Raw genomic sequence first — 25,370 nt, forward strand, 5'->3', positions numbered from 1 at the left:
ATGCACAGGCAACATCCGTACAGCTGCCGCAACGGATACAGACCCATTCAACTTGAATGGGTCAGTGATCCGTCTGCACCGCCAAAAAAAAAGTTCTTTTTTTTGTGGTGCGGCAGCACAGAGAGAAACCCCACGGAAGCACCTTCCACATTAGTGATGAGGTGAGCATACAGCTAGTACCCACATATTGCAGACCCGCTGTCTCCGGGCCATGTACATGAGGCCCAAGTTGTATTTTTTTTTTTAATGGTGCCATTTTGGCTACACCGCTTACTGATTAGGGAGAGAACAGCAATACCGCTACTGAGTTTTTACATTATAAATTTTGCAGTGTTCAATCTTCAGCATAAATAACTTTACTGTTTGGGTCACTACAATTACAGCAATACCACAGGATTTTTTTTTATTACTTTTGCACAATAAAAACCTTTTAAAAAGAAAAACAGCAATTCTGGCTTTTTTTTTTTACAGTGTTACATAATTGGATAGCACTTACCGTTATGGACACAGTGATGCCAAATGTGTAGAGGGGATTTTATTTTTGTAATGCTTCTCCCATTGAAAAGGTGCATTTTTTTTTTTTTTTCTAACTGCTTATACCCTCATTGTATCAAACACCTACTTTGTATATTAAAAAGTACCGTAAGGAACGGAGCCAGGGGCGTAACTACCATAGCGGCAGACCATGCAACTGCTATGGGGCCTAGGGCAAGAGGGGGCCCAGTCTTAGTTGGGATTATCGCCTCTTCTACTGCAGATGAAAATTTGGTCAGGACTCTACCCTCTAAAGCAGGCATCCTCAAACTGCGGCCCTCCAGCTGTTGCAAAACTACAACTCCCACAATGCCCTGCTGTAGGCCGATACTTGTAGGCTGTTCGGGCATGCTGGGAGTTGTAGTTTTGCAACAGCTGGAGGGCCGCAGTTTGAGGATGCCTGCTCTAAAGGAACAACTTTTAGGCCCCTTGCAGACAAGCGTTCCTCCCGCAGAGAGTCCGCATTGCAGCACCCGGCCTGACGGGATTCACATAGAATCATGTATCAATATAATGCTATGTAACCCTTACAGTTCTGGAATGTATTGGATAACACTGGCAGCATTCACTGTCATCCAATTACATTCCAGAACTGAAAGGGTTACATAGCATCATAAATCAATATAATGCTAGGTGACCCCTGGCAGTGCTGGGAGGTCAGGCCGGGAGCTGCATTGTGGACTCGCTGCGGGAGGAACGCTAGTCTGCAAGGGGCCTTAGCAAATGAGGCAATGGACAAATGGCCCATGGATCATTGAAAGGGGTTTAGGCAGAAACCCTTCTGTTCTGTGTGGGGGGCTGGTTTGATCCTTGCTATGGGGCCCTTACTTTATGCACGGCACTGAACAGAGCATCAGATTGACAAAAAAAAAAAAAAGCGTTTTAATCAGGTGACGCACAGCCATGTGTCTATGCAAACAGTTTGATGTGGAGGTCACTGGTGACCGGTAAAGATCAGTGAAAATCTGCCTACAGTTACCATGGACCTGTTGCAGTGTATGGGCACACTAATGGTACTGACTGTAGTCAGGAGAACCCCATAACATTATTCAGTCATCTTATTGTCAAGATAAGAATGCTCAATGTACTGTAATCTGAGGGGAATCCTGGCGGTAAGTTAACATTTCCCTGCAGTGACACCACTGGTGAAGTGTGACATTACACAATGACCATCCAAGCAATGTGTAATGCAGGACTCTAAGGGGGAATGCACATAAGATCCCTTCTACAGCATATTTGCAATTGGAACTTGGTGTACATTGAAAAACCGCTAACTGATATGCTGTGGATCTGGAAATCCACACTGCAGGTCAATTTCCACATAAGAACAAAAATGAAAAGTGTACATAAGATTAGTGTAATTTCATACTTTTCTGGTACCGTATTATGTTGCGGTTTTTCCGCACATATTCCACAACTTCAATTTGAAAAAAAATCGGTCGGTCGCCTGTCTGTATAATGCGGTAGGTAATGCACATGTCTGGCCGCTGCTCCAGTTAAATCTACGGGACTGATGGAGACTGCTGTGGTTTGCAATGGAACAGATTCAGTTATAGAAAACTTACCAGGCAAGGCTGACAAAATAGTTCATTCATTTTTGGGTTTCTCATCTTTAATACAGAGTCTTCAGTCTCAAGAACCTCCTTATGCCAACTGGACAAAGGATAAATGACCTTGCGTATAGCTAAGCTTATACGTCTCGTAGCACAGTGGGGACTCTAACAAGCTGCAGGCTACATATTGAGAACCATAAAGCCGCTATATAGTTTTTCTGACCAGTAGCCAAAACACAGCCAGAAACAGACATTTTCGCTGAGCAGCTACAAAGCTATTGATGGCAGGAGAAATCCTCGGCATTTATTAATCAGAGAGCTCATTAGGGATGAAGTGGAGAAGACATCACGTGACAGAGTGCCCAATGATCAGAGGCGGCCTCGCAGCGTGGGGACAAGCGGGACCCAAACTGATGCCAACTGATAGAATATACATAGGAGTCCGTGTTTGATGCTATGCACGTTCCCTACAGGAAGGTAAACTGGTCACTGTTCCCGCTGATTTTTCTAATCTTCCAGAGATGCTCAAGTTTAGGCCTCATGCACACGACCGTTGTTGTGTTCCGTGTCTGTTGTTCCGTTTTTCGTGATTTTCTCCAGACCCATTGACTTTCAATGGGTCCATTGAAAACTCAGCTAATGCACAGTTTGGAACCACGGATCACTGACGCGGATGACAATCAGTCAAATATAACCTGTCCTATTTTTTTCACGGAAAACGGTTCGCGGACCCATTCAAGTCAATGGGACCGTGAAAAAACGCAGAGGCACACAAGTTTGTCATCCGCGTTTGTTTTTTTACTTATCATTTGCATGGCAAACTTGACTTTTTTACTTTCCTTCATGTCTGGTGATCCTCCAAAAATAAAGGAAGACACACTGAAACAAAAACGGATCACGGAACAACGGAACCCCATTTTGTGGAACGGAACACAATGGTCGTGTGCATTAAGGCCTTAGGCTCCTGTAATAGAAAGATGTGCTCCACAATGAAAGTTTTATTCAGTGCACCGTAACAATAAGCGATGGATCTGGTTGTGCTAATGCACCAAAAATGTGCAAATATGTATTTTTAAAAAAAATGGTATTGTAGGCAGGCAAGTGTTTCTACAGAAAGGCCGCTTTCAGACAAGCGAGTTCCACACTCTGCAGCGCAAGTATGCGGCAGCTCCCGTCCTGACCTCCCAGCACTGCCAGGGTCGCATAGCATTATATTGATTTATGATGCTATGTAACCCTTAGAGGTCTCGAATGTATTGCATAACACTGACATAATGCTGTCAATACATTCCAGAACTGTAAGGGTTACATAGCATTATATTGATTTAGGATGCTATGTGACCCCGGCAGTGCTGGGAGGTCAGAATGGGTGCCTCGCTTAGAGTCTGCCGTATGCAACTCACTAGTCTCAAAGCGGACAAAAAAAAAAATAATAAAATAAAATAAAAACTGCATGTTCCAGATTCGAAAATTCACCTTGTGTCTGTTTCTGGTACTGCAGATGAGCCCCATTCAAGTAAAGGCAGCTGAGCTGCAATCAGACAACACATGGAGAGAGCGCCTTTCACATTGCTTTTTTCTCTTCTAGGAAACATTTCCCTTCTCCCTCCATTTCCGCTCACGTAGGCCCCTCAGATTATTACAGAGAATGAGATATCACTTCATTCACACAAAAAAATAAAAGTAAGCCCAAAAGAAGATTAAAAGCAGAATTTTATTGTTATCGTTAAGAGCAAAGTACTGTAGTCGTGCACAAAAAAAAACAAAAAACCTTTAGAAAAAGGACAAGATTTGGTTAACTGGAAGCAATCCAATTGGGATTGACCTTTGGAAGGTGAACCAGCTTATCAGCCCAATGAAGTATCTTCTCAGAAGTAACCCAATCTTATGACGACACTGAAACATACATACAGTATAACACTAAGGAGGGTGGGGGTGGAAGGGCAAGTCGGGACCCCCACCTAAATATTCTGCTGCAAAAAAATAAAAAAAATGAAGGTGGATGAATTGGGCCTGCACAAACTTCCGGATTCTTACAGGTAGTGGTTGCTTTAAATGTTTAGTAGGTTTTTTTATGTTTAATCCATTGCACCAAAATAGATTTTTTTTTACGGGATTTACAGGCTGCTCCATTAGGTCTCCTGCCCTCCCATAAGACATCTATTGCCATCTCGGAGATCCCTTATGCCTTACGACAGGATTACGAAAGAAATGTAAACAAGTACAGGGGACAGAACAGCACACGGGAGCATGTGGCATATAAAAGCAGCCCTTCGAGGGCAAGGGATAGACCTAGAGCAATTGTTTTATAGCAGCCGCCGCAAAAGGATTATAAAATAAGTGTCAATTTCACCCCAGGGCTGCGCTCCTACATGTCTGAGCATCCCCTCTTCCCCATAATATGACCAGATGCACCCACCGACACCGTGCCCCTTCAGTGCCACAGGGGTTAATATGGTCACTGCAACTTGGAACCAGCTAAGCAAATTTTAACCCCCCCCCTCACACACAAACCCGAGCCAACCTGTCACATTGGGAAGGGGGGGGCTGTTGGGAGTAGGGAGACTGTACATTAGACACGCACACAGAGGGTAAGGAGGTTTAGGATCAGGACAAGGGCGAACGACGTGGCGGTTTAAGGCACAGACACGTGGTAAGGGCTGCCTGGAATGTGCTCGTCTCCCCACTTGACGACCAGGATGTAATCCCCCTTGTCCTTCAGGAGGTACGTAACACTGTACAACCGGTTTCCAAGATGCTTCACTACAATTTCTTCACATGGGGTCTTTGGTCCGTGAACCCCGACAAGCAGCATGTTATTACCTAGGAAAACAGAGGAACAATGTCAGGAGGATGCCCATTCCTTCCCCCCCCCAATCGGGGGTCAGGCTACTATGCAAGTAAATACGTGTACATGAACGTATTTTATGTCCGCAGGGCCGTATGTAGAACCATTTATTACATATGGAAATGACCCCGTGGGCATTCCATATGTCCGCTCCACACAAAAAAGACAAAACAGATGTAACAGATTTATTTTTTTGCGGACCACAAGATGCATACGGTCGTGTGCATGAGCCCTTATGCCAAGTTGACATGGGAAGGAAATAGCGGTGGATTTTACAGTGGATTATAAAACCAGGCAAGAGGAGAAGACTTTACAAGTGGTCTTCATTTGTGGGTCCAAAAAGTTATTGGCTGCGCTTTAATTCTTCGCTCATTGTCCTGCACAAAAAGTTGTGTCGATTTCCAGAGCTCTGGAAGTGGACGCACTTCTCACAGCTGAGGTTCTGCTACAATCATAAGAAGTCTGCACAGTCCTCCGAACAGATACATGACAGAACAGAAGATGGCGGCTTATTCATTTCACAGGGGAATCAATTGTAGCAAATCCTCAGATGTAAGAGGTATTGGGTTTAAAGCCTAAAGTGACTAAGCTGCAGGTACAAAAAGTATAAAACACCTTTAAAGGGGTTGTTTTATCTGGGACTTTAATAGCATAATCGCTAGGATGGCCACCAACTCAGAGGCGAGACCCGCACCCATTTCTAAAATGGGCCCCTTGCAGATTAGCGAGTATTCCGTGCGGGTGCAACGTGTGATGCGAACGCATTGCGCCCGCACGGAATCCGGACCCATTCATTTCAATGGGGGGTCAGTACGCATGCGTTGGTTTTCAGCATGTTCTATATTCTGCGATTTTCACGCAACGCTGGCCCCATAGAAGTGAATGGCGCTGCGTGGAGAGAAAAAAAAATAAAATTAAAAAAATTTGCATCCACAAGCAAGTTCGGATGCGATGCGTTTTTCACGGATGGTTGTGAAGAGATGTTTGTATACATTCCGTTTTTTCACACCCGTGCAAAACACATTGCACCAGCGCAATAAAAACTGAACACGATCGCAGGCAAAACTGAAGGACTTTGCCTGCAAAAAAGTGCATTTTTCACGGAACGCATCCGGACACGCTTGTCTGCAAGGGGCCTAAAAGTTAATGAGCTTATATTGTACATGCGCAGCATGCTCTCCATTTCTTTGCGAGTTAGTCAACGCTGTTTTTATGAGTCCCATAGAAAACGGAGAGTGCTTTGAGCACAGCCACCTCTCTAGTCACTTCTTTTGGACTGATAGATGGGTACAGGTCCTACATCCAGGACTAGTACCTGACAGACAATGACCTATCACTAGGATATGCCACCAAAAATGGGTTCACGTGTGCAAAGGCACTTTTAGGACTTTGTGTTGCATCTGTCAGCAGTTTTGTACCCATGACACTGGCTGACCTGTTACATGTGTTCTTGGCAGCTGAAGACATCTCTGTTGGTCCCATGTTCATATGTGCCCACATTGCTGAGAAAAATGATGTTATATTATATGCAAATTAGCTCCTAGGAGCAATGGGGGCGTTACCTTTACACCTAGAGGCTCTGCAACTGCTGAGCCCTCTGCACTTTTAAAGTGCCTGGTCCTGTCAATGTGATCACGCCTGGTCCTGACCTATCCTAAAGTCAATGAAGAGGGCGCAGCAGCTGCAAAGAGCTGAGCCTCTAGGAGTAATGGCAACACCCCCATTGCTCCTAGAGGCTTATTTGTATATATTAAAACTCTCAGCAATGCGGGCACATATGAACATGGGACCAACACAGATGCCTCCAGCTGCCAAGCGCACATGAAACGGACTGACCTGTTACATAGGTACAAATAAGATGACCTGGAAGGCTATATTTTACAGCAAAGCACCCGACACCTCAGCAGGACCTAACAGAACCATAAGGCTACATGCACATGGACTGTGGGAGGAAGCACCCCATCATAAATTAGACGCATCCTCCGGCAGCGCAGGGACATCATAGACTGGTCCATGATAAATTCCCTTCACCGTTTTCTGCTGGTATAAAAATTGTACAGAAAATATTTATGGAGCATATGGACAACGCCTCCTGTCATACAACATATGCTGGAAGAGACACCTTTCAGATGAAGACGGCACCGAGCTGTCAAATGCCTTTTCCAGAAGGGAGACGTGACAAGTTGGCGGCACGTTCTAGCAGTTCTATACCCACGTATCTGCTGCCCGTCAGTCTACAGCTCTATGGAAATGCACCCAATAATCTGGATGAGGTTCTATAAAATGTGCCTCACGCGGTGCCGATAAAGTCACCGGACTGCAGGGAACTCACCGGCTTTGCTGCAGTCTACGGTGAAGGAATTCTTCTGGCCGACAAAGGCTTTGTTCAAACCAAGACCTTTGGCCACTACTTTGCTTGCATCTGACGACACCTTCGGAAGGGCTCCTTGCTGTGTGAAGGCCTCCGTTCTTGTAACAGAATCTACAAAGACTGAGGACGACTCGTGGAGACTGTGGCTCGTCACCAGGCGAGGCCCTAGAAGAAGAAAGAACGGTTACAGGCTGGGGGCCAAGAGTCTTACCATATGGATTAGGTCTGAGCACCAGATTATCCAAACGTTCCCAAATAAGAAACCAGGCACATGGCCAGGTCTTGGGGTTTAACCCTTTGAGGACACAGCGTTTTCCTTTTTTTTTTACACTCCCAGCCTTCCTGGAGCCATAACTTTATTTTTTCCATTCACATAGATGATTACTTGATTTTTTTGCAAGACAAGTTGTACTTTCTAATAGCACCATTTACTGTTGCGTACAATGTAGCGGGGAAAAAAATAATAAACATCCAAATGGAATGGAATTGGGGGAGGGGGAAAAAAAATAAAAATTCCCACCAGTTTTATGGATTTGTTTTTACAGCATTCCCTATGTCATCAACATTTTGATGGGAGAGGGCTAATTTTTTTCATGAGACAATCTGTACATTAATACCATTTTGGGGTGTTTTTATGACTTTCTGATCACTTGATGAGAGTTATGCCCTTTGTGATAAATACGGTAGTTTTATATTTCAATAGTACAGGAGTTTTGGTAAATGGCAATGCTTATGTGCCTTAGTTATTTATTTTAGGGAAGTGGGGAGGGGTGATAAAAAAAAAAAAAGTTTTTAGCTAGGGGACCTAAACATGCAGTTATGGGATTTAATGCATTGCTGTATAGAAAATGCAGTATATTCCACTGCAGTGCTGCCACCTGCAGACCTGCTTTGGGAAATACCTGTGATGGTGGTAATAGGCTTGAGCCTGTACAAGACTAAGGCCTCATGCACACGACCCTTTGTGTGTTTTGCAGTCCGCAAATCACGGATGGCGCCCGTGTGCGTTCCGCAGTTTGCTGAACTGCACAAACAGCCATTGATATAACTGCCTATTCTTGTCCGCAAAACGGACAAGAATAGGACAGGTTATATTTTTTTTGCGGAGCAATGGATGCGGACAGCACACAGTGCTGTCCGCATCTTTTACGGCCCCGTTGAAATGAATGGGTCCGCATCCAAGCCGCAAAAACTGCAGCCCGGATGCGGACCAAAACAACGGTCGTGTGCATGAGGCCTAAGGAACACCTTCCTTGATCTCAGTGCTGCGCTCCCGGGTCTGCTGCTCTCAGATGCCGTGGTGACATTTGACCACAGCTAAATGTCTGCAATTTACACACCCGCCCTACATGTATGGTGGATGTTAAAGGGATTAAAACAAAAGCAATCCATTGGTCAGCTGGGGAACGGTAAAGACCTCCCGGCTCTCACCGACAACAGATGGTTAGTAAAGCCGACCATTACACAGGCCTATGTGTGCCTTTAATACAGCCCAATGCAAAGAGAACAGGAGATCAACAATCGCAATATGGATCATTTGTCCCCGATTCAGTTTGCATAATGTCAGCAGCACATCCCATATAGACAGGGCAATGTACTGCCACAAATGAGCGTTTGCTCATCTGTGGGGCGATCACCAGAACCTTAGCTTTTTAGGAACAAATGCTTACAGGAACATTTATTCCTGACAATTGTCCCGATGTAGAGTAAAAGTCCCTTTACACAGGACGACAGCGCAGCAGATGATCGGGAAGGGAGTGTTCCTATCAGACAATCTGCGGCTCACTGGTGAAGGAGACCGGTCCATTTACATGCAGCGATCTCCTCCAGAGTATGGGAAGGAGCGATCACTAATGCCATCATTCTTCCCCATACTGACTCATTTCCCAACAGCAGATAGTGTTTACGAAGATTTGTGTGCGCACGATCAGATTACCTCATGAACTGGCGTTTCGCTCGTTCATAATCGCTAATGAGCGTTCCTATGAACACTTGTTAGCCATTATCTTTATGCTTCACTGATCCCTTAGTTTTTAGAGAAATAAATCACTGCTAGACATGTCTGGCAAGCAGCAGTATACCATCGCTTGGCCAAGCAGAGCACACGCGTACGGGAGAGTCAGGAAGAATAGTAGACAGTCAAACGCAATTAACCTCTAGGATAACAGCTGTTACATAGGACGTACCAGTAACTTTTGCTTTGAATGGACTTCCAACAATATGATAAGGTCCACCATATTTTATGGAGATCAGGTAGCTACCAGGAGCCATGGGTGTGTAAGTGACTTTGTAGCCCTCTGCACACTCTTGGCAATCCATTTTGACTTTGGATGGTCCATCGATTGTCACAGTCAGAGCTCCAGCTCCCGCTTTTGTGGTGTTCACTATAAACTCTGCAGGATTTCCTGGGGACGAAAAACTAAAATTTAAAATGTGCACTGCTGGATTTTCTCTACTCCAGTAGAGAACAGGGGATTATTCACCTTGCGGTAATTGGGCATTAGGTCCAGGACTTACCAGTGGTGCCACCTTCTAATCCAGCTCCATATGCCGACACCATTCCTGGATCTCCAGCTTGCCCTGGCTCTCCAACACGAACTTTAAATGGACTGCCAGGGATGTGGGAACCATTGAATTTAACATCAACCAGATACAAGCCGTTCTCGCGAGGAATGAAGCGTACAGCATATTTATCTGAAAAAAAGTCTAAAAGTTAAGGCTTGTATATTTCGTCTTCATATATTGTTCAAGTACAAAATACAGGAAATTTATATTAAAGAACTTGTTTAAAGAGTCACTTGGTTTACTTGTACTAAACACTACACCAGTATACTGTAAAAAAGATTTAAAAAAATTAATGATACAGTGCATCCTTTTATGCCAAGAACCCTGAGTAGACATTTATCACAGCAACGGCCTCGTGCAAGTCACACGTTCTAGGCTGCAATCAAGCTCACTGCAGTGTGATGGTGCCAAATAGTCCGACATCTACAAAAATCGCTCCTGAAATCGGCGCTCCCGTCAGTGACTGAAGTCCAGGAGGCGCTCCAGTCAGTGACTGACAGCCTTCCCGCTATGACTGTGTATACAGAGATCTGTCAGTCACCGACAGGACCGCCTCCTCAACTTCAAAAGCACAGAATGAGCAAGAATTTAAATGAATGAATTACAACTTAGGGCTCATGCACACAGCCGTTGCCCTGCAAACAGTGGGTTCCCTATATACGGGCACCGGCAGTGTGCACACCATCACAGACACAGGCCCATAATGCGGGGCGGGGACGTACTCCGAAGGTGCAGAACCCCATGGAAGCACTAAAGCACCCTGTCGCAAAAAAAAAAGCCAGTTGCGCTGACTTACTACTGAACCCCCCCCCATGTTTCACCAGACTCACCTTCATCAATTTCTGTCACAAAGCATTCCTCCAATGCCCCTGAAGGGCTGTGCACTTTGGCATCGATAACCCCTTTGGCACCATTAAGACTTACTGCAAAAGAGGCTGGCTGGTTGACCTTTAACCCTGACTCCTAAAAGCACAAAGAGTTTAGAAACACGGCAACGAGACATTATGTTCAAACATCCATCCCCGCGCAGATCACCTACCTGTCCCGCTCCGGTTTAAAGAGGGTGAGGATGCTTATGAAGGAGAACCTGGCGGTGGCATACTGTAATGTATCAGGAGAGATGACTGACTGAATCCACTCATTTACCATTGGTGGTGAGCAGCAATAAAGAGGCTTCTGACAGCTGTCAAGTGCAATGATGGTGGCTCAGTCATCCATGCAGATGCACTCCAGGTAGCTGATGAAATGGTTTGCAGAAACGAGATGCAAAGAAAATGACAAAAAAAAAAAAAGCAGCCCAAAGAGAAGCGAGAGCCTTCAGCGATGCGACAGTAAGCCAAAGCCAGGGTTCAGATCCATTTTCCTCTCCCTCTTTAAACACTGGCAGGTTTGATGTCCAGATTTGCTTCCTGTTAAAAGCCTTTAAGAAAGACACGAGAAAAACACATGGAGAGCCTCCTGAGTCAGCTGGGAACCTGCTGTAGGAAGGGGAGCACTGGGCACACTGGTCCTACTGACTGGAGAAATTCTACGGAAGCAAAATCTAATTACGCCAAGTAAATGGCAGCAGCTCTACTGCATCTGCCAATAGTAAGTGGACAACTAGTGGATGATACGCTACCTAGGACCACAAGTGGTCCATGATTGAGCAATATCTAGTTTTACTAGAAGAGTTCTACTAGACGAAACCAAGTCAATGTCAAGGCAAACGTCCACCTCTGCACTGAGCTGGTCTGAGATAATGAAAGGTTGGGGGGGTGGGTCTTGACAGCTGCTCAGGAAACAGATTCTCTGCCCAACCAGTAAGGGCTATGGTTTTTCCCAGTGCCTCACCTGAAGACTAGAAACAGTGAGTCGGCGAGCGTCGTCTGATGTAGAACCCACTGGAACAATAAATGGACTGTCTGGGATGTGCTCATCATTGAACTTGACGGAGACTTCATAATCCCCTGAAACAAGCAAATAAATTAGATTTAGTAGGATGTTCTTCACCAAAGGCTCTTGATCATTTTTTTTATGAATTATCTAGCAGAACATGCTGGAACATGGAGATTTAAAGGGGTTGTCCAGTTTCCAATATTGATAACCTTATCCTCTGTCTAGGTCTGTGATGACTAAATAAAACTCCCAAGATGTACACTTGCTTGACTGTTCTCAGAACTCCACAGAAATGAATGGAGCATGCTGGGAGTCGTAGTTCACCACAGCTGGAGTGCCAGAGGTTAGCCATCACTTGTCTAGGTCATCAATATCACTCGTATGGGTGCCATGTTCTCTTCACAGTTTACCTGGTGGCCATCGGCAATGCACCAGTGAGCACTAAAATTTACAGCTAATTTGCATGGGACAGAGTAACTACAACTGCTCCTTCCCATTCGATGGAGAAGCTGTAATTACACCACTTACCTGCTTGCTGTCAGCATTGCAGCTGAAAACCGTGAAGAGAACGCGGTGCTCATACGAGCGCTGCAGTCTTTTCAAACGGTTCATCGTGAGGGTGCGGGAAGTTGGCCCGCTGCCGATCTGATATGGATGACCTAGCCTGAGGATGGGTCATCAATATTGGAAACTGGACAAACCCTTCAATCACAAGCTTTTAGGCTGAGGAGAAGGCTTAGAGAGCAAGGATGAAGCCTGATGAGATACCAAGCTTGACACTCCATAATGAATAGACTGACAGGTTTATTCCATCTCCACAAAACCACCTCTACAGGAGACGTAACCTACCGGGCTCCTGAACGATGTAGGACACGCCACATGAGCCATCTTTCCGATCCTCAAAAGCAATTTCCGCTTTGCTTGGACCCTCCACTGCGATGGATAGACCTCCAGCACCAGCCTCTCTTGTCCAAATACTGAACTCAGCTAAAAAAAAAAAAACAACCCCAAAAACATTAAATGTAATCAAATTAGTTGAAATTTAAGGAAATACATTTTTTTTTTACAAAAAAGGAAATTTCTGGGATACACAAATGGTGACTATGCAGAGGTATTAAAGCAGCAGCTTGTAACCAGGTGCTAAGGAGAAACAGAAGTAGAGTCAACGGCTTGTATTTGAATTCCATTTTTGTGGAGCCTCCTGTAGGTTCCACTTAGATACTGCAGGCTGATAATCTATATGCCAAAGTATACTCCTTAATCCCTGACGCTTTCGTCACACTGTACCTGGAGTTCCAACCTCTGCTCTCTCCAGGCCTGGTCCACCAGCTCGGACTTTATGTGCACCACCTTCACCCAAGGGTCCTACGGTGAACTGGAAAGGACTTCCAGGAACATGCTGCCCCTTGTACTTGACACTGACTGTGTGAACGCCCATTTCAGTAGGGACAAATCGGATGCAGTAAGTGTTGTTTTCGCCTTCCATTATTTCTGCGTCATGAACCTTGCCAGATGGACTTGTGACCTGAGCAGTCATGTCATGAATGCTGATTTCTGTCAAACAGAAAGAGCATCTTAATATATATATATATATATATATATATATATATATGAGTGTTATCAAAGAGTAACAGCAGATCTAAGGGAGATTTAGGAATGCAGAGTATCCTACAAATGTATCAGCATTCACAATCTAATCAAAAAGCTTATACACACACACACACACACACACCACCTATACAATGACGCCACTTTACTTACCAGGTATTTTCAGGCTAAGATCACACTGACTTCCAATATTTGCCACAGATGGTGCCGTTCTTCTACGAGTGATGCTCTCCTTCATCCTTCCTTCTCCTGTGACTTTGACACAGAATGCACTACCTACAGAAAATAATGACAAGGCATTACAACTAGTCTCTCAAGTCAAGGTCAATTATCGCATCTTGATCATTTAATCCATCACTGTAGAGAAATCACTTTTGCTCTAAGGAACCTCCCAAGGGAGTGTTCTGCATCAGAGCAGGGTATAAGATCAGTCAATCTTTTAGGATGATGGAAGCCAAACAGATCGTGGCAGCAGAAAGAGGAACATGTCGTCCATTCATAGTAAAGACAATCTTCGTTTTGTGGCGTTTATAGCTGCCATACATGTCATTTGCTGGCTTTAAGGCAGCCCAAGATGTGCCAATGCAAGTTTGGAGCATTTCACTCAGAATCGGCAGGTTTAAGACTTTCCTATCAACCAGTCTTCATAAAACTGCCCCTTAAAAAGGTTGTATACCTTCAGAGGCAATATTTTTATTTTTTATTGCAGGTTACTCTTTTTTGGCTAAAAAAATAATTTTTTCATTTAGCCTTTTTTTTATATTGAGCCATTCACAAAGGGTTAACTGTTTTTCTAGCTGTGTGACTGGTATTTTCACTTGTGCTGGTAGTCTAATAAACCTTCTCTAAACTACTGAGGTCATAAACCCTGATAAGAATGTGGCTTAAGTAAGATAAGACCTGGGCTCTAATGAGTGATTATAAGGTCAGAGAGCAGAGATAAGGAGCAGTCAGCTCCCCAACTGACAGAAAAAAGAAAATCCACAGGCTGCTACTAGAGAATCTCTGCTCTGTACACAAAAAGACTCCATATCTTTAGTAAGAACCAATTAAACTATTTTTTTAGCTCTAAAAGGAGTACAATGCAATAAAAAATAAAATTGTCCACAAAGGTGTGCATAGTCTTTAGTAGGTTAGCCGGTTTCCTACACTGCTGACCTCGGTCATCAATATCAGATTGGTGGGGCTCTGACTACTGGCCCCCCCTGCAGATCAGCTCTTTGAAGAGAATGCAATCAACATTGTAGAAGCAAGCAGCTGTAATTGCAACTCTTCCATTCACTTTAGTGGGAAGGCGCAGACTGAGTGTAACTGCTCCTTCCCATTGAAGTGAATGGGATGGAGGATCTGCAATCACACCTGCAATGTCAAGCAAATAAACAGCAAAGAAAATGCAGCACTCAAACAGCTGACTGCCGGGGGTGCTGGCAGCTGGACCCCCGCCGACATATTGACAACCTATCCTGAGGATAAGTCATCAATATAGGAAACCAGCCAACCCCTTCACCTTTATACTGTATGTACAAGATACCTGGCACATGCTGGTCAGCAAACTTTATGTTGATGATATAGTTTCCAGGCTCAGTCGGACAGTACGTTACTTTGCACGTTCCATCTTCTAAGTCTTCTGTGTTGATATCTACTTTACTGGGACCCTCAATGGAAAGGCTAAGACCTCCATAACCTGTAACAAGAAGTCAGCAGAAGACTGGTCAGTTTCGAACAGTTTTCCTATGATTTTAAAAGAAAACAATTTGCAATTAAAGTTTTTGGCAACTTACAATTTTAGCGTTCAGTTGTAAAGACTTGTTGGTTCTCACCTGCTTCTCTCGTATCAATGATGAACTCCGCCGGCTCAAATGTTCTTCCTTCAGTTAGGCCCTTGCCAGAGACAATCACGCGACTTGCATCACCGATCTCTGACTGGCTGATCATTACAGTGATGGGACTATTGGGGATATGATGGCCATGTTTCTTGATGCTAACAAGGTGTTCTCCAGTCTCCTTCGGCACAAAAGATATCCCTACAGGTAAATAAAGCAAAAGGGGTGAAAACAAGGCACAACCATAAAGCTGATCTTAAAAAGTTAAAAAAATAAAAAAAATCTGCCAGATCCAAGACTTGCCTATGTGTCCATTGCGGAGCCTCTTGAGAAGACATGGTTCTTCCCTTCCAGAAGGAGAGGTCACAGTAGCAGTCAGTTGACTTATATCAGTCTCAGTGATATTGAGTGGGATATCAGCAGCAGAACCAACCTTGAGCTGGGACATGCGCATGGTGTCATCACCTAAGGGGGAAAAAAATAATTTACAACAGTGAACCTCAAATTCTAATCTCAATGTGGCTTAAAGTTTCATTAAATGAACACCTACCAGTGATTTTGGCAACAAAAGGGCTGCCGGGGATATGCTTGTTGTTATATTTAACAAGGATGTTATAGTCTCCAGGGAGGACGGGAAGATAGGACACGGTACATGTTCCATCCTGGTTGTCTGTGCAACTGATGTCGGCCTTGGAAGGACCTTCGATGGCCAGTGACAAACCACCTATGTGCAAATAACACTTGTGAAACCTCTGTAAGACACATTTTCACCCCTTATATAGTCATCTCCAGGTACTCACCTTCACCAGCATCTTTGGTATTCACTGTGAACACCGCAGGCTTATTCACTGTGCCATGTATCAATCCCGGGCCGTAGGCGGTAACATGGCCACTGTTGACGTAATCCACGTAGAACTGCAGGGGGCTTCCTGAAAAGCAAATTAAATGGTTTAGGGCAGTGATGGCGAACCTGTTAGAGACCGGGTGCCCAAACTGCAGCCCAAAAGCCACTTATTTATCGCAAAGTGCCAACATGGCAATGTAACCGGAATACTCCAGTCCAGTATAGTATATTTTCCATGTACTTTATAATTTAAGTATAATGACCTGGCTACATTCAATGTGCTGTCCATGCTGTTCATAGTGTGCCCAGCTCTGATGAATGGCTGGTAAAGTCCAGAGTATATTGGTACACCATAGACTTTTTCCAGGGTGCGGGTGCCCACAGAGAGAGCTCTAAGTGCCGCCTCTGGCACCCGTGCCATAGGTTCGCCATCACTGGTTTAGGGTGACAAGATCTGATCACCATCAATACAGTTTAGCATGTTATGTTTGTGTGGCAATCACCTTCGCCACTCACTTCCACCTAATTTGCAGCCCACTGCTGTCAGGCAAGATCTGTCCCTAGTAAACACAGAAGATGGCTGAGGCTACTTTCACACTCGCATTTTGGCTTTCAGTTTCTGAGTTCCGTCATGGGCTCTCAAACAGTCCAAAACCGATCAGTTTTGCCCTAATGCATTCTGAGTGGAAAAGAATCCGCTCAGAATGCATCAGTTTGCCTCCGATCAGTCACCATTCCGCTCTGGAGGCCAACACCAAAACACTGCCTGCAGCGTTCTGCTGTCCGCTTGACAAAACTGAGCCAAACGTGATCCGGCATGACCACAATGCAAGTGAATGGGGACGGATCAGTTTTCTGACAATAGAAAACGGATCAGTCTCCCATTGACTTTCAATGGAGTTCATGACGGATCTATCTTGGCTATGTTAGAGAGAATACAAACGGATCAGTTCATGACAGATGCATGCGGTTGCATTATTGTAACAGATCCGTTTTTGCAGATCCATGACTGATCTGCCCAAAATGAGAGTGTGAAAGTAGCCTCACAGGAAATGGGCACATGTCAAAGCTAGCAGAGGTCAGAAGCAGTTCTTTTATCAGACTCCCGAAGAGCCTCAGTCCTTTCTGTAAGGCCTCAAGCATTTTTATTCCATGTCTGTTCCGTTTTCTTGCGGACTGTAGTGGAACCATTCAGGTCAATGGGTCCAAAAAAAAAACCCAACACAACAGAAGGTACTCAGGGTGCATTCCAATCCGCAAAAAAGTTGAACATGTCCTATTATTGTCTGCATTACGGACAAGGATAGTACTGTTCTATTAGGAGCCAGCTGTTCCGTTCCGCAAAATACGGAATGCACACGACGTCATGCGTATTTTTTGCGGACCACAAAATACATATGGTCGTGTGCATGAGGCCCAGGTGTGATTACCCCCTCTCCATCTGTTCGGTGAGCGCTGAAGCTGAAAACATAGTGGGAAGTAAAAAGGCAAGATAGTCACAGCAGTACAGTGCTGGCGGACTTCACAGAAGGGAAATGACACCTGCTTCTGAGAGAAATACATCTAGCAGTGCAGCTAAAACAGGGAATAATACGGCTGAAAGACATTAGGAAAGCCCAAAAAAAGACCTGTTCCTTCACAGATTGTATAAAGAAGCACGGGCATTAGGCAAACTTTTTTTTTTTTTTAAATAGGTACACTTTAAGGATGTTTAGATTCCCTACGTCAGTTACCGGAAACATTCCATTAGGACATCATTCAATCCCAAGCAATCTTTGAGCAGTGCCACATGGGTTTAAGTGACCTGTTAAAGCCTTCTGAACACACACTGGAGGTTCAAGATATCACTTATGTAATTTTTTTCCTCATTTCTCAATCTGAATACATTTGTAAATGCATGCAATTAAAAACTTCGCATAGCCACTGAGTTACTCAACAATCTCAGTATAGCGCCTCCTGCTGTTTGTTCTTTTCTCATCTGTGGTGGATGCACGTGGTCAGTGCCACCCTTCAACTGCCACCAGCTGTATTTTCTGCCAGAAGCTATGACAGGTCACACCCCCTGAGCTGCCAGTTTGAAATAAATCTAGCAGAGCAATTGGAGCAATGAATGGGGAAAGCTTTGGATCCATGTGAGGTACAGGGCTGGTTCTAGCCATTTTAGAAATAGTCATGTACTATAGAACGTCTAATTTTCAGTTTTTACATCAATCATGGGATAACCCATTTAAGTTTTTATAAGGAAGGTTGACCAGCCACCAGAGCCCTTACATACACTAATGTTCAGAATAACTTCAATCCACGTCTAGAACTGAAGACCTACCTGGTATGTGCATGCCATCATACTTGATGTCCATCTCATGAAGGCCAGCTTCTGTAGGAGCATATCTGACCGTGACTGTTCCATCTTTGTTATCTGTGATGTCAGGTTTGGCCACTTTCCCAGAAGGCATACGGACTTCTCCTACATCAATGTGAACAATATGGTATGAGTTGAGAGTTTACAGACCGAGTCCCCAAGAGATATAGAAATTAAATAACCCATGCAAACAGCAATACGGCAAACATTCACCTGTGATCTCTCCTTTTTTGATAGTGAAGGGAATAACCAGGTCAAATGGTCTCAATCCTGCAACATCCAGTCCATTCACTCCCATTACAGGGCGATCTGTAGCCTAAACCAAGGAGAGTCAAAAAATTAGCAAACCTTTAATAAAATGAGAAGAGCATGAAAGGGAAGGTGGAGAGGACATGCTTCAACGGGAGCAAAACAAACCCAAATTCCAATGCAAGTTCATCATGGCATAAAAAATAAATAAAGCGTCTTATAGTCCTGAAAATACAGGACTTAAGACTCACTTCCCCCCCCCTTCCTAAAATGTCTGTCTTAGTCCGCAGCCAGGGTGGTCCAGCAGTGCCAAACTTCCTTAACCGGTTCCTTGATGATTAAGCACAGTGCTCAGACAGGGCACATCAGCACATACATCAAAGAGAATGTGCCTACAGCCGAAGAAGGTCCTCCCTGAGCTGCGAAATGAAAGCTCAGTATTGCAAGGACCTTCCATGATGTCACAGATGGTCGGTACCAGATGGGAAGTGCATGAAAATGAATAAAGCCGTACCATATGTCTATTACCTTATGTCTGTGCATGTAGCAGTGCTGCGTATGTCAGGTGTGTATGCAGCAGTGCTGTGTGTTTAATTACCAACATTGGCCTCTCCACTTCATTAAACCAGGGAAGCTTTAATAAGTAGAGTCTTATGGTCAGGGGCGTCTTATAGTGTGGAAAATACACTAGTTCCAGGAACTTAAAAGCAGGTAAAGAAACTAAATGTTCAAGACCCATCCTATCACTCACAGCTCCAGTTTAGGCTTCATGCACAGCTTTTTTTTTTGCGGACTGTATGCAGAACCATTTCAATAGGTCTGCAAGAAAAACGGAAGGTACTCCGTGTGCATACAGTTTCCGTATTTTCCGTTCTGCAAAAAAAAAAAGGAAAAATAGAACATGTCCTATTATTGTCCGCATTACGGACAAGGATAGTACTGTTCCATTAGGGGCCAGATGTTCCAAAAAATACGGAATGCACGCGCGGACGTCATCCGTATTTAAAATACATACGGTCGTGTGCATGAGGCCTTATTCTCCCTGCAGTCTGCCGAGGGGTTGCATTATACACTGGGAGTAGATTCTTATCCTCCCAGGTACAGAACCCCAGCTGTGTGACGGCGCACAGATATATCCCGTCCACAAATACGGCTATGTGATGCAAAACTGATGAAAGAGCAATGGAATTTAGGATTTGAAACCATTAAAAACACACACAAATAATTGCAAGATGAAGGAAGTCTTTGCAGTCAGTTTATCCAAAAACTTGGCAAACCTGGAAACATGAATTCTGCAAGAGACAGACAGTTACACATTTTCGGAACACATGGGAAAAAAATAAAATAAAATAATGGATGAGACGGACGGGTGGATATAAAGGGTTAACTCCTTCCTGCCACGCAAGATGTGGTGGCTGGAAATATCACAAAGACTTTAATGAGATGTTGGTAGTGAAAAAAAAAAAAAGAAATGGGAAGATATGGCAGAAATCTGGAATTTACAGAGCGGAGAGAGGTATGAGCCCAGTAAATGAACCCCCTCATAACCCACCCACACCCCCTCCCCAAATTTAATTCCAGTGGAGATTGAGGAAAAGGCCATCTCTGGAACAATAGATACAGGGAAGGAACTTTCCTTGGAATTCATCCAGAAGCGGAAAGAAAAGTATTCACGCCACGATAGCCTTCTACCAGCAGAGCGGTGCGTCTAATGCTGCGGTACGTGCTGTCAGTGTGATGGCACATGCAAGCAAAGCACTACATTACAGCTAAACGTACAGGAAGAACCCACAGTAACCACTATGCAACCCCTTGCAATTTCTCAAGAGCAGGTTCCTAAAGACTCAAGTGCGGTTACATCTAGTAGAATGCTACGTGCTAGAGCTATCAGCAGGTTTGGCAGGTCCTGAATTCCAGAATTCCTTCCCTGTCCCACAACCTTCCAGGATGTTTTTTCCCTCCATGAATGATACAGTTACTGTTAAAAGACAGGGTACCCAGGGTTGCTGCATGCCCGGGTATGCGTAAGGTGGGGCTAACTGCTGCTGAGCCATCTGCTGAGGCATCATTTGCTCGCCGTCCAGAGCCTGCGTTGGGAGGTGCAAGAACATATTAGTCACATTCTACAGCTAATAATTCATCAAGACAACGGTGGATGGAACGAAAAACTTCAGTGGGTCATAGATTTTAGAATAGTCATACAGAGGACTTGTAGGTTTCAATATGTTGTCATATTAAAAAGTGCTATTAAAAGTGGTTATCTGATATCAAAAATATCTCCTCTCTCTCCCCCCCCCCCCCCCCATGCCTTTTGTATGGATTATACTTTCCTGCTCCCCGGCACCTGCTCCAATCCCTGCATGGCTGCCACTTGGATCTAAACATCTGGCGACCAGCTAATAGCTGGTCGCTCACCCCATCGCCAGATGTTTTGATCTGAGCGACAGGGACATGCAGAGATCCAGAGGGAAGCGGGTGCCGGGGAGCAGGTAAGTATAATCCATACAAGGTGCCCGGGCATTGGAGATTGGGGGGAGGGGGAAAGAGAAGGGTATATTTTAGATATCGGATAACCCCTTTAAAGTAATAAGAGATTCATGCATGCAAGGCCACATCTCCACTCCTGGCCAGGTGCGACAGCAGTGGGTTCCAGAGGTGGGGCATGTGGATATGCCACCAGTGGCTCAGAATGGAAAACCACTTTAAAGTGGGGTGGGGGTCTTACACTCATGACCCCCTTTATCAGCCATGGCAGACAGCTGCTAATAAAAGGGTCATCTTACCAGGGTTACGCTAAAGCTGATCATAATATCAAGTGTCAGCCGAAACATGCAAGGTTGTCGGAAATGGCCAAGCACCTGATGTGTATGAAAGGGGGGGGGGGGGTCCGGTAGATAAGGATCAGGCAATTTGATTTCTACGGCCCAATCTTGTTGTTCTTGGGAAGGTAACCAGTTGTCAGAAGTGCCCTGGCAGTGGCGTTCTCCTTTCTACCTGTTCAGGAAATCTGAATGCTCAACCGAGCGTCCATTTGTACAAGTGCTGTTGGCCAAATGAGTGTTCTGCCGACAGCTATAGAACACGTATAGCCAGGTAAAGTCCTACTACGTTTTCTAATCAAGTTCTCGACATTTCCATAACTAATTGAAGGTTTATATCTTAAAAAGTGTAAAGATTAAAAGAAGTTTCCCCTCATACTTACTGTAACTTGGAAGGGGCTGTTCGGGATGTGTTCCCCACCAAAGCGCACACAAATGACATATTTGCCAGGCTGAGGTGCCGTGTAGAAGATATCAAAAGTTCCATCTTCGTTTTCTACGACATCTACATCCACTTCAGTGCCGTCTGGTGTGCACACTGTACACGTCACTTTACCCTTTCCGGCAGCCTTGGCATCAACTGTTATTACAGTCTCTTCACCAATCTGGATAGTGGGTCCAATGCCAGCACCTGCGTGGAACCAAGATGTTGTGGGGAGAGTAGGAAGGTACATAGTAAGAGGGGTGAAATGAGAGGTCATCATGGTTCTACTTTCCCAGCAAGTTCCATGCGCCACCACCCTAAAAAAACTGGCCAAACCCTTCGGCATTCACAGCCAGACCCCCCTCAGTTCTACAGGAAGCTCAGTTCTCAGGAAATTTTTATGCAAATAGAAGAAAGTCATCCTCACAGAAACGGAGACAAGACCTTTGGGCAAGTTATGGGTCACTCATGACTAGTGGTCTGGAGCCCAGATGTCCCACAATGACCACATGGACACGTTACCTCCATCTACCATTCACCCCAAGAAGTGAAGATATAGTTAGTGACCCCCAAATCCTCAAAAGTAAAAAGGACCTACTAACATTTAAAACACCATATTGGTTGTGATCTCACAAAAACAAAACCTTGACACCACAAAGAGGTCCATTGTACCATGAGGTCTTCAATGAAAATGCAAAACCCCCCAAAACTCGCTGGAAGGCTTTGTGTGCAAGGAACATAGAAATGGGTTTAGAGGTACCCCCAAAAGGGCAATGGGATGCCAATCAAAGTGAGTACAATAAAAAAGGTACAGTCTATTGCATGTTTCTGTACGAAAGTGACTAGGCCATACTTGTAAGAGGTTACCTCCAGAATTGGTGACCTAACCGTGTATTTGTGAATAGAGAAAAATAAAAATTTCCTGAGGGACTGATTTCCAGAAGAACGCAAGTGCTGAAGAGACGAGCAGGAGAGGGTGGAAGAGGGTGCAGAGCAAAGTGGAATTAGAGATGCAATTAAAAGGATTAGAGATTGTTGTAGAGGAGCCATACAAAGCAGGCATGCAAAAGCAAAAAACAGAAGAGACTTAAAAACCATGGAGTAAAGAACCCCCACATCCCAACTCACGTCCTACAGTTCTTGGTTAGGGAGTGTGGCCTAACCTAAAACAGCTCTTAGGATACATGGAGCCATACATACAATTATTAGTTGAAGCCTCCAGAATAAGTGGCGAGATACGTTCTCTACCCATTTAGGGCAGAGATTTAACCCCCTACTAATTGAATGCATAGGCTTGCGGCCAATATGGAAGAGTGCCAACATATTAGAACATCACCCATATATAGGCATGCGGTGCCAGCTGGATGTCCCCACCGCCTGTACTTAAATTAATGGCAAATTACATAAACATGCCCAAGAGTGGTCAGAAAAGACTCCGCTATTAATGGGTCTCAGTTCAGTAAGGGGAGGACTATCTGCATAAATTTGGGACCAAATCAGGAGGATCCAAGTTAGGTAATTTGCTGGAGCATCTAAAAGCTCAGCGTCCAAAAAAGGACTAAATACATTGGTGGCATCTTCTCGCAGACAGTATTCTAGAGTAATACATGCCACACTCCATAACCACAAACCAGCTTCATATCAAATCCAATAATGCAATATCTGATCCCCGTATATCCCACCTTTCACCGCCACCAAAATGCAGGTTACCAGGGGTCTTTAAAGGGAATCAAATCAAGTATGCTGCCCTAGGGGAGGCCAGTATGAAGTAGAGACAGAGACCCTGATTTGATTTCAGTGTCACCTCTCAAAATGGATTCGATAAAATCAGTTTCTCAGATGCTGAGCACCGTGTGGGCCTAGAGTCCTCTCAATCATCCTTATTCGTCCGCGGCTCCCTCCGTCTAGCTGACGATTTACAGCTTTCTCTATGCACAGTTAGGGTACATTCACACGCTGCGGATTTTGTTGCAGGGTTTTCTGCGACTGAAAAAATCTGTACCATTCACCTGAATGAGGGTTGCATATATCTATGTGCTTGCCGCGATTTTCATTAATGGAAAACTCGGCCACAAGATCCGCAGAGTTTGAAGGCACCCCAAGGGCTCATGCACACAGCTGTTGCCCGGCCATGCCTGCATTGCGGGCGGCAAAAAGCGGGTGTGCAATATACGGGCACAGGTCGTCTGCACCCACCGCATCACGGATGCTGACCCATTCACTTGAATGGGTCCATAATCCGGAAGGTCCGGAGGCGCGGAAGCACTACGGACTGCTCCCGTAGGGTTTCTCTCCATGCCTCCGCACCGCAAAAAATAATAGAACATGTTCTATTTTTTGAGGTACGGATGGATCATTGACCCATCCAACTGAACGGGTCTGCGGAAACCGCTTGGATGTTGCCCATGCATTGGGGACTGCAAATTGCCATGCATTGGGCCCTAATAGAAAGCAACGGGAGCTGGCCTCATAAATACCAGGAATCCGGTGCTCAGAGGACTCCTGGCTTCACTCACCGATTCAGACTTTCTGAAGACGACCCCCATATTGACAAGTGACAATGAAACCAGGGTCTCAGTCACCAACTTCCACTGCCCTTACATAGGGCAGCATAAACCTGGCAACAGATTCCCTGTTAAAAAGCTGGAGAATGTCTACTGAAGACCAGTCCAGCCTTTCAAGTCTAAACAGGGGCACGTTGGTGGACACCGGCCATTGCAGTTACACCAAGAATGGATTTCATGCCTACAATTAGAGAAGCCACCTTCCCAGCCCATCTGTACAGTCACTTTGCCATCTGGGCGATTCACAGCTGTTACATTTGCAGTTAAAGGGATAACTCAACCCAACAGACCGAGGCTAATCTTTGGGATTCAGGTTGGCACAAGTTTTATAAATTTGTCCTAATGACCAATTATACTGAATATTTTCTAAGAAAACCATCCATCTGCTAAGCATCTCTGGAACACGTTGCCACGTAAAGGACGTTCAACGCAAGAACAATGTGGAAAGAATGCAATGTAATCGATCGTGATTACAAGGGCCGGGCTATGCCCATATAGTAATGCTTAGAACAACTGTGAATGCCAGGACCTGGACTGCCAGAAAGATCAGAAATCATGTCCAACTTAAAAAATAAAAAAATAAAAAACACGGGAGAGGGAGAATAAAAAGGTTTAGTCGAGACTAGCAAGCGGCTTACCTAGCCCGTGACCTCCGATTGACACTGAGGTGAAAGGGCAAAGAGCAAGGAAAGGTAACGTGAGACAAGGTGACAACGTGAGGGTAAAGTGCATAACAATATACACATCAGCAGAGATCAATTTACATCACAACATGTTACGCCATAAACCGTGTGCAGCGTTGAGAAGTGTGTACGTATAAAGCAGTGTGAGGAGAGCGACGGGAGGAGTCTTAAAGGCATTCCACGCTCTGCCCTGCGCTACGCAAAGCTTTTCGGAGGGGTCCACGAGCCTGTCCTAGACCAGCAGCTAG

The 25,370-nt window shown here is 44.8% G+C and overlaps 1 protein-coding gene across 6 annotated transcripts in view; it reads right to left on the reverse strand.

Annotated features, from left to right (window-relative positions):
* Nucleotides 1–3,782: 3,782 nt before the first annotated feature.
* Nucleotides 3,783–25,370, reverse strand: part of FLNA (filamin A) — a 111,475-nt gene continuing 89,887 nt past the window's right edge. For 2 of the 6 annotated variants that reach the window (XM_040405187.1, XM_040405185.1), the window contains 18 exons: nt 21,835–22,082; nt 20,630–20,719; nt 18,597–18,699; nt 18,348–18,488; nt 15,981–16,109; nt 15,731–15,904; nt 15,484–15,645; nt 15,178–15,381; nt 14,889–15,041; nt 13,511–13,633; nt 13,037–13,303; nt 12,599–12,736; nt 11,705–11,820; nt 10,702–10,834; nt 9,824–10,000; nt 9,493–9,711; nt 7,268–7,471; nt 3,783–4,910 (listed from right to left, as the gene is read on the reverse strand). In XM_040405187.1, coding sequence (XP_040261121.1) covers nt 4,723–4,910; nt 7,268–7,471; nt 9,493–9,711; nt 9,824–10,000; nt 10,702–10,834; nt 11,705–11,820; nt 12,599–12,736; nt 13,037–13,303; nt 13,511–13,633; nt 14,889–15,041; nt 15,178–15,381; nt 15,484–15,645; nt 15,731–15,904; nt 15,981–16,109; nt 18,348–18,488; nt 18,597–18,699; nt 20,630–20,719; nt 21,835–22,082 — 2,969 coding nt within the window. In that variant the 3' untranslated portion in view covers nt 3,783–4,722. Of the gene's footprint in view, nt 4,911–7,267; nt 7,472–9,492; nt 9,712–9,823; nt 10,001–10,701; nt 10,835–11,704; nt 11,821–12,598; nt 12,737–13,036; nt 13,304–13,510; nt 13,634–14,888; nt 15,042–15,177; nt 15,382–15,483; nt 15,646–15,730; nt 15,905–15,980; nt 16,110–18,347; nt 18,489–18,596; nt 18,700–20,629; nt 20,720–21,834; nt 22,083–25,077; nt 25,102–25,370 lie in introns of all 6 variants that reach the window. The other 4 variants (XM_040405190.1, XM_040405188.1, XM_040405186.1 and 1 more) reach the window with 3 other exon arrangements.

Source organism: Bufo bufo, chromosome 8 (assembly GCF_905171765.1).
Source record: "Bufo bufo chromosome 8, aBufBuf1.1, whole genome shotgun sequence".
Lineage (NCBI taxonomy): Eukaryota > Metazoa > Chordata > Amphibia > Anura > Bufonidae > Bufo > Bufo bufo.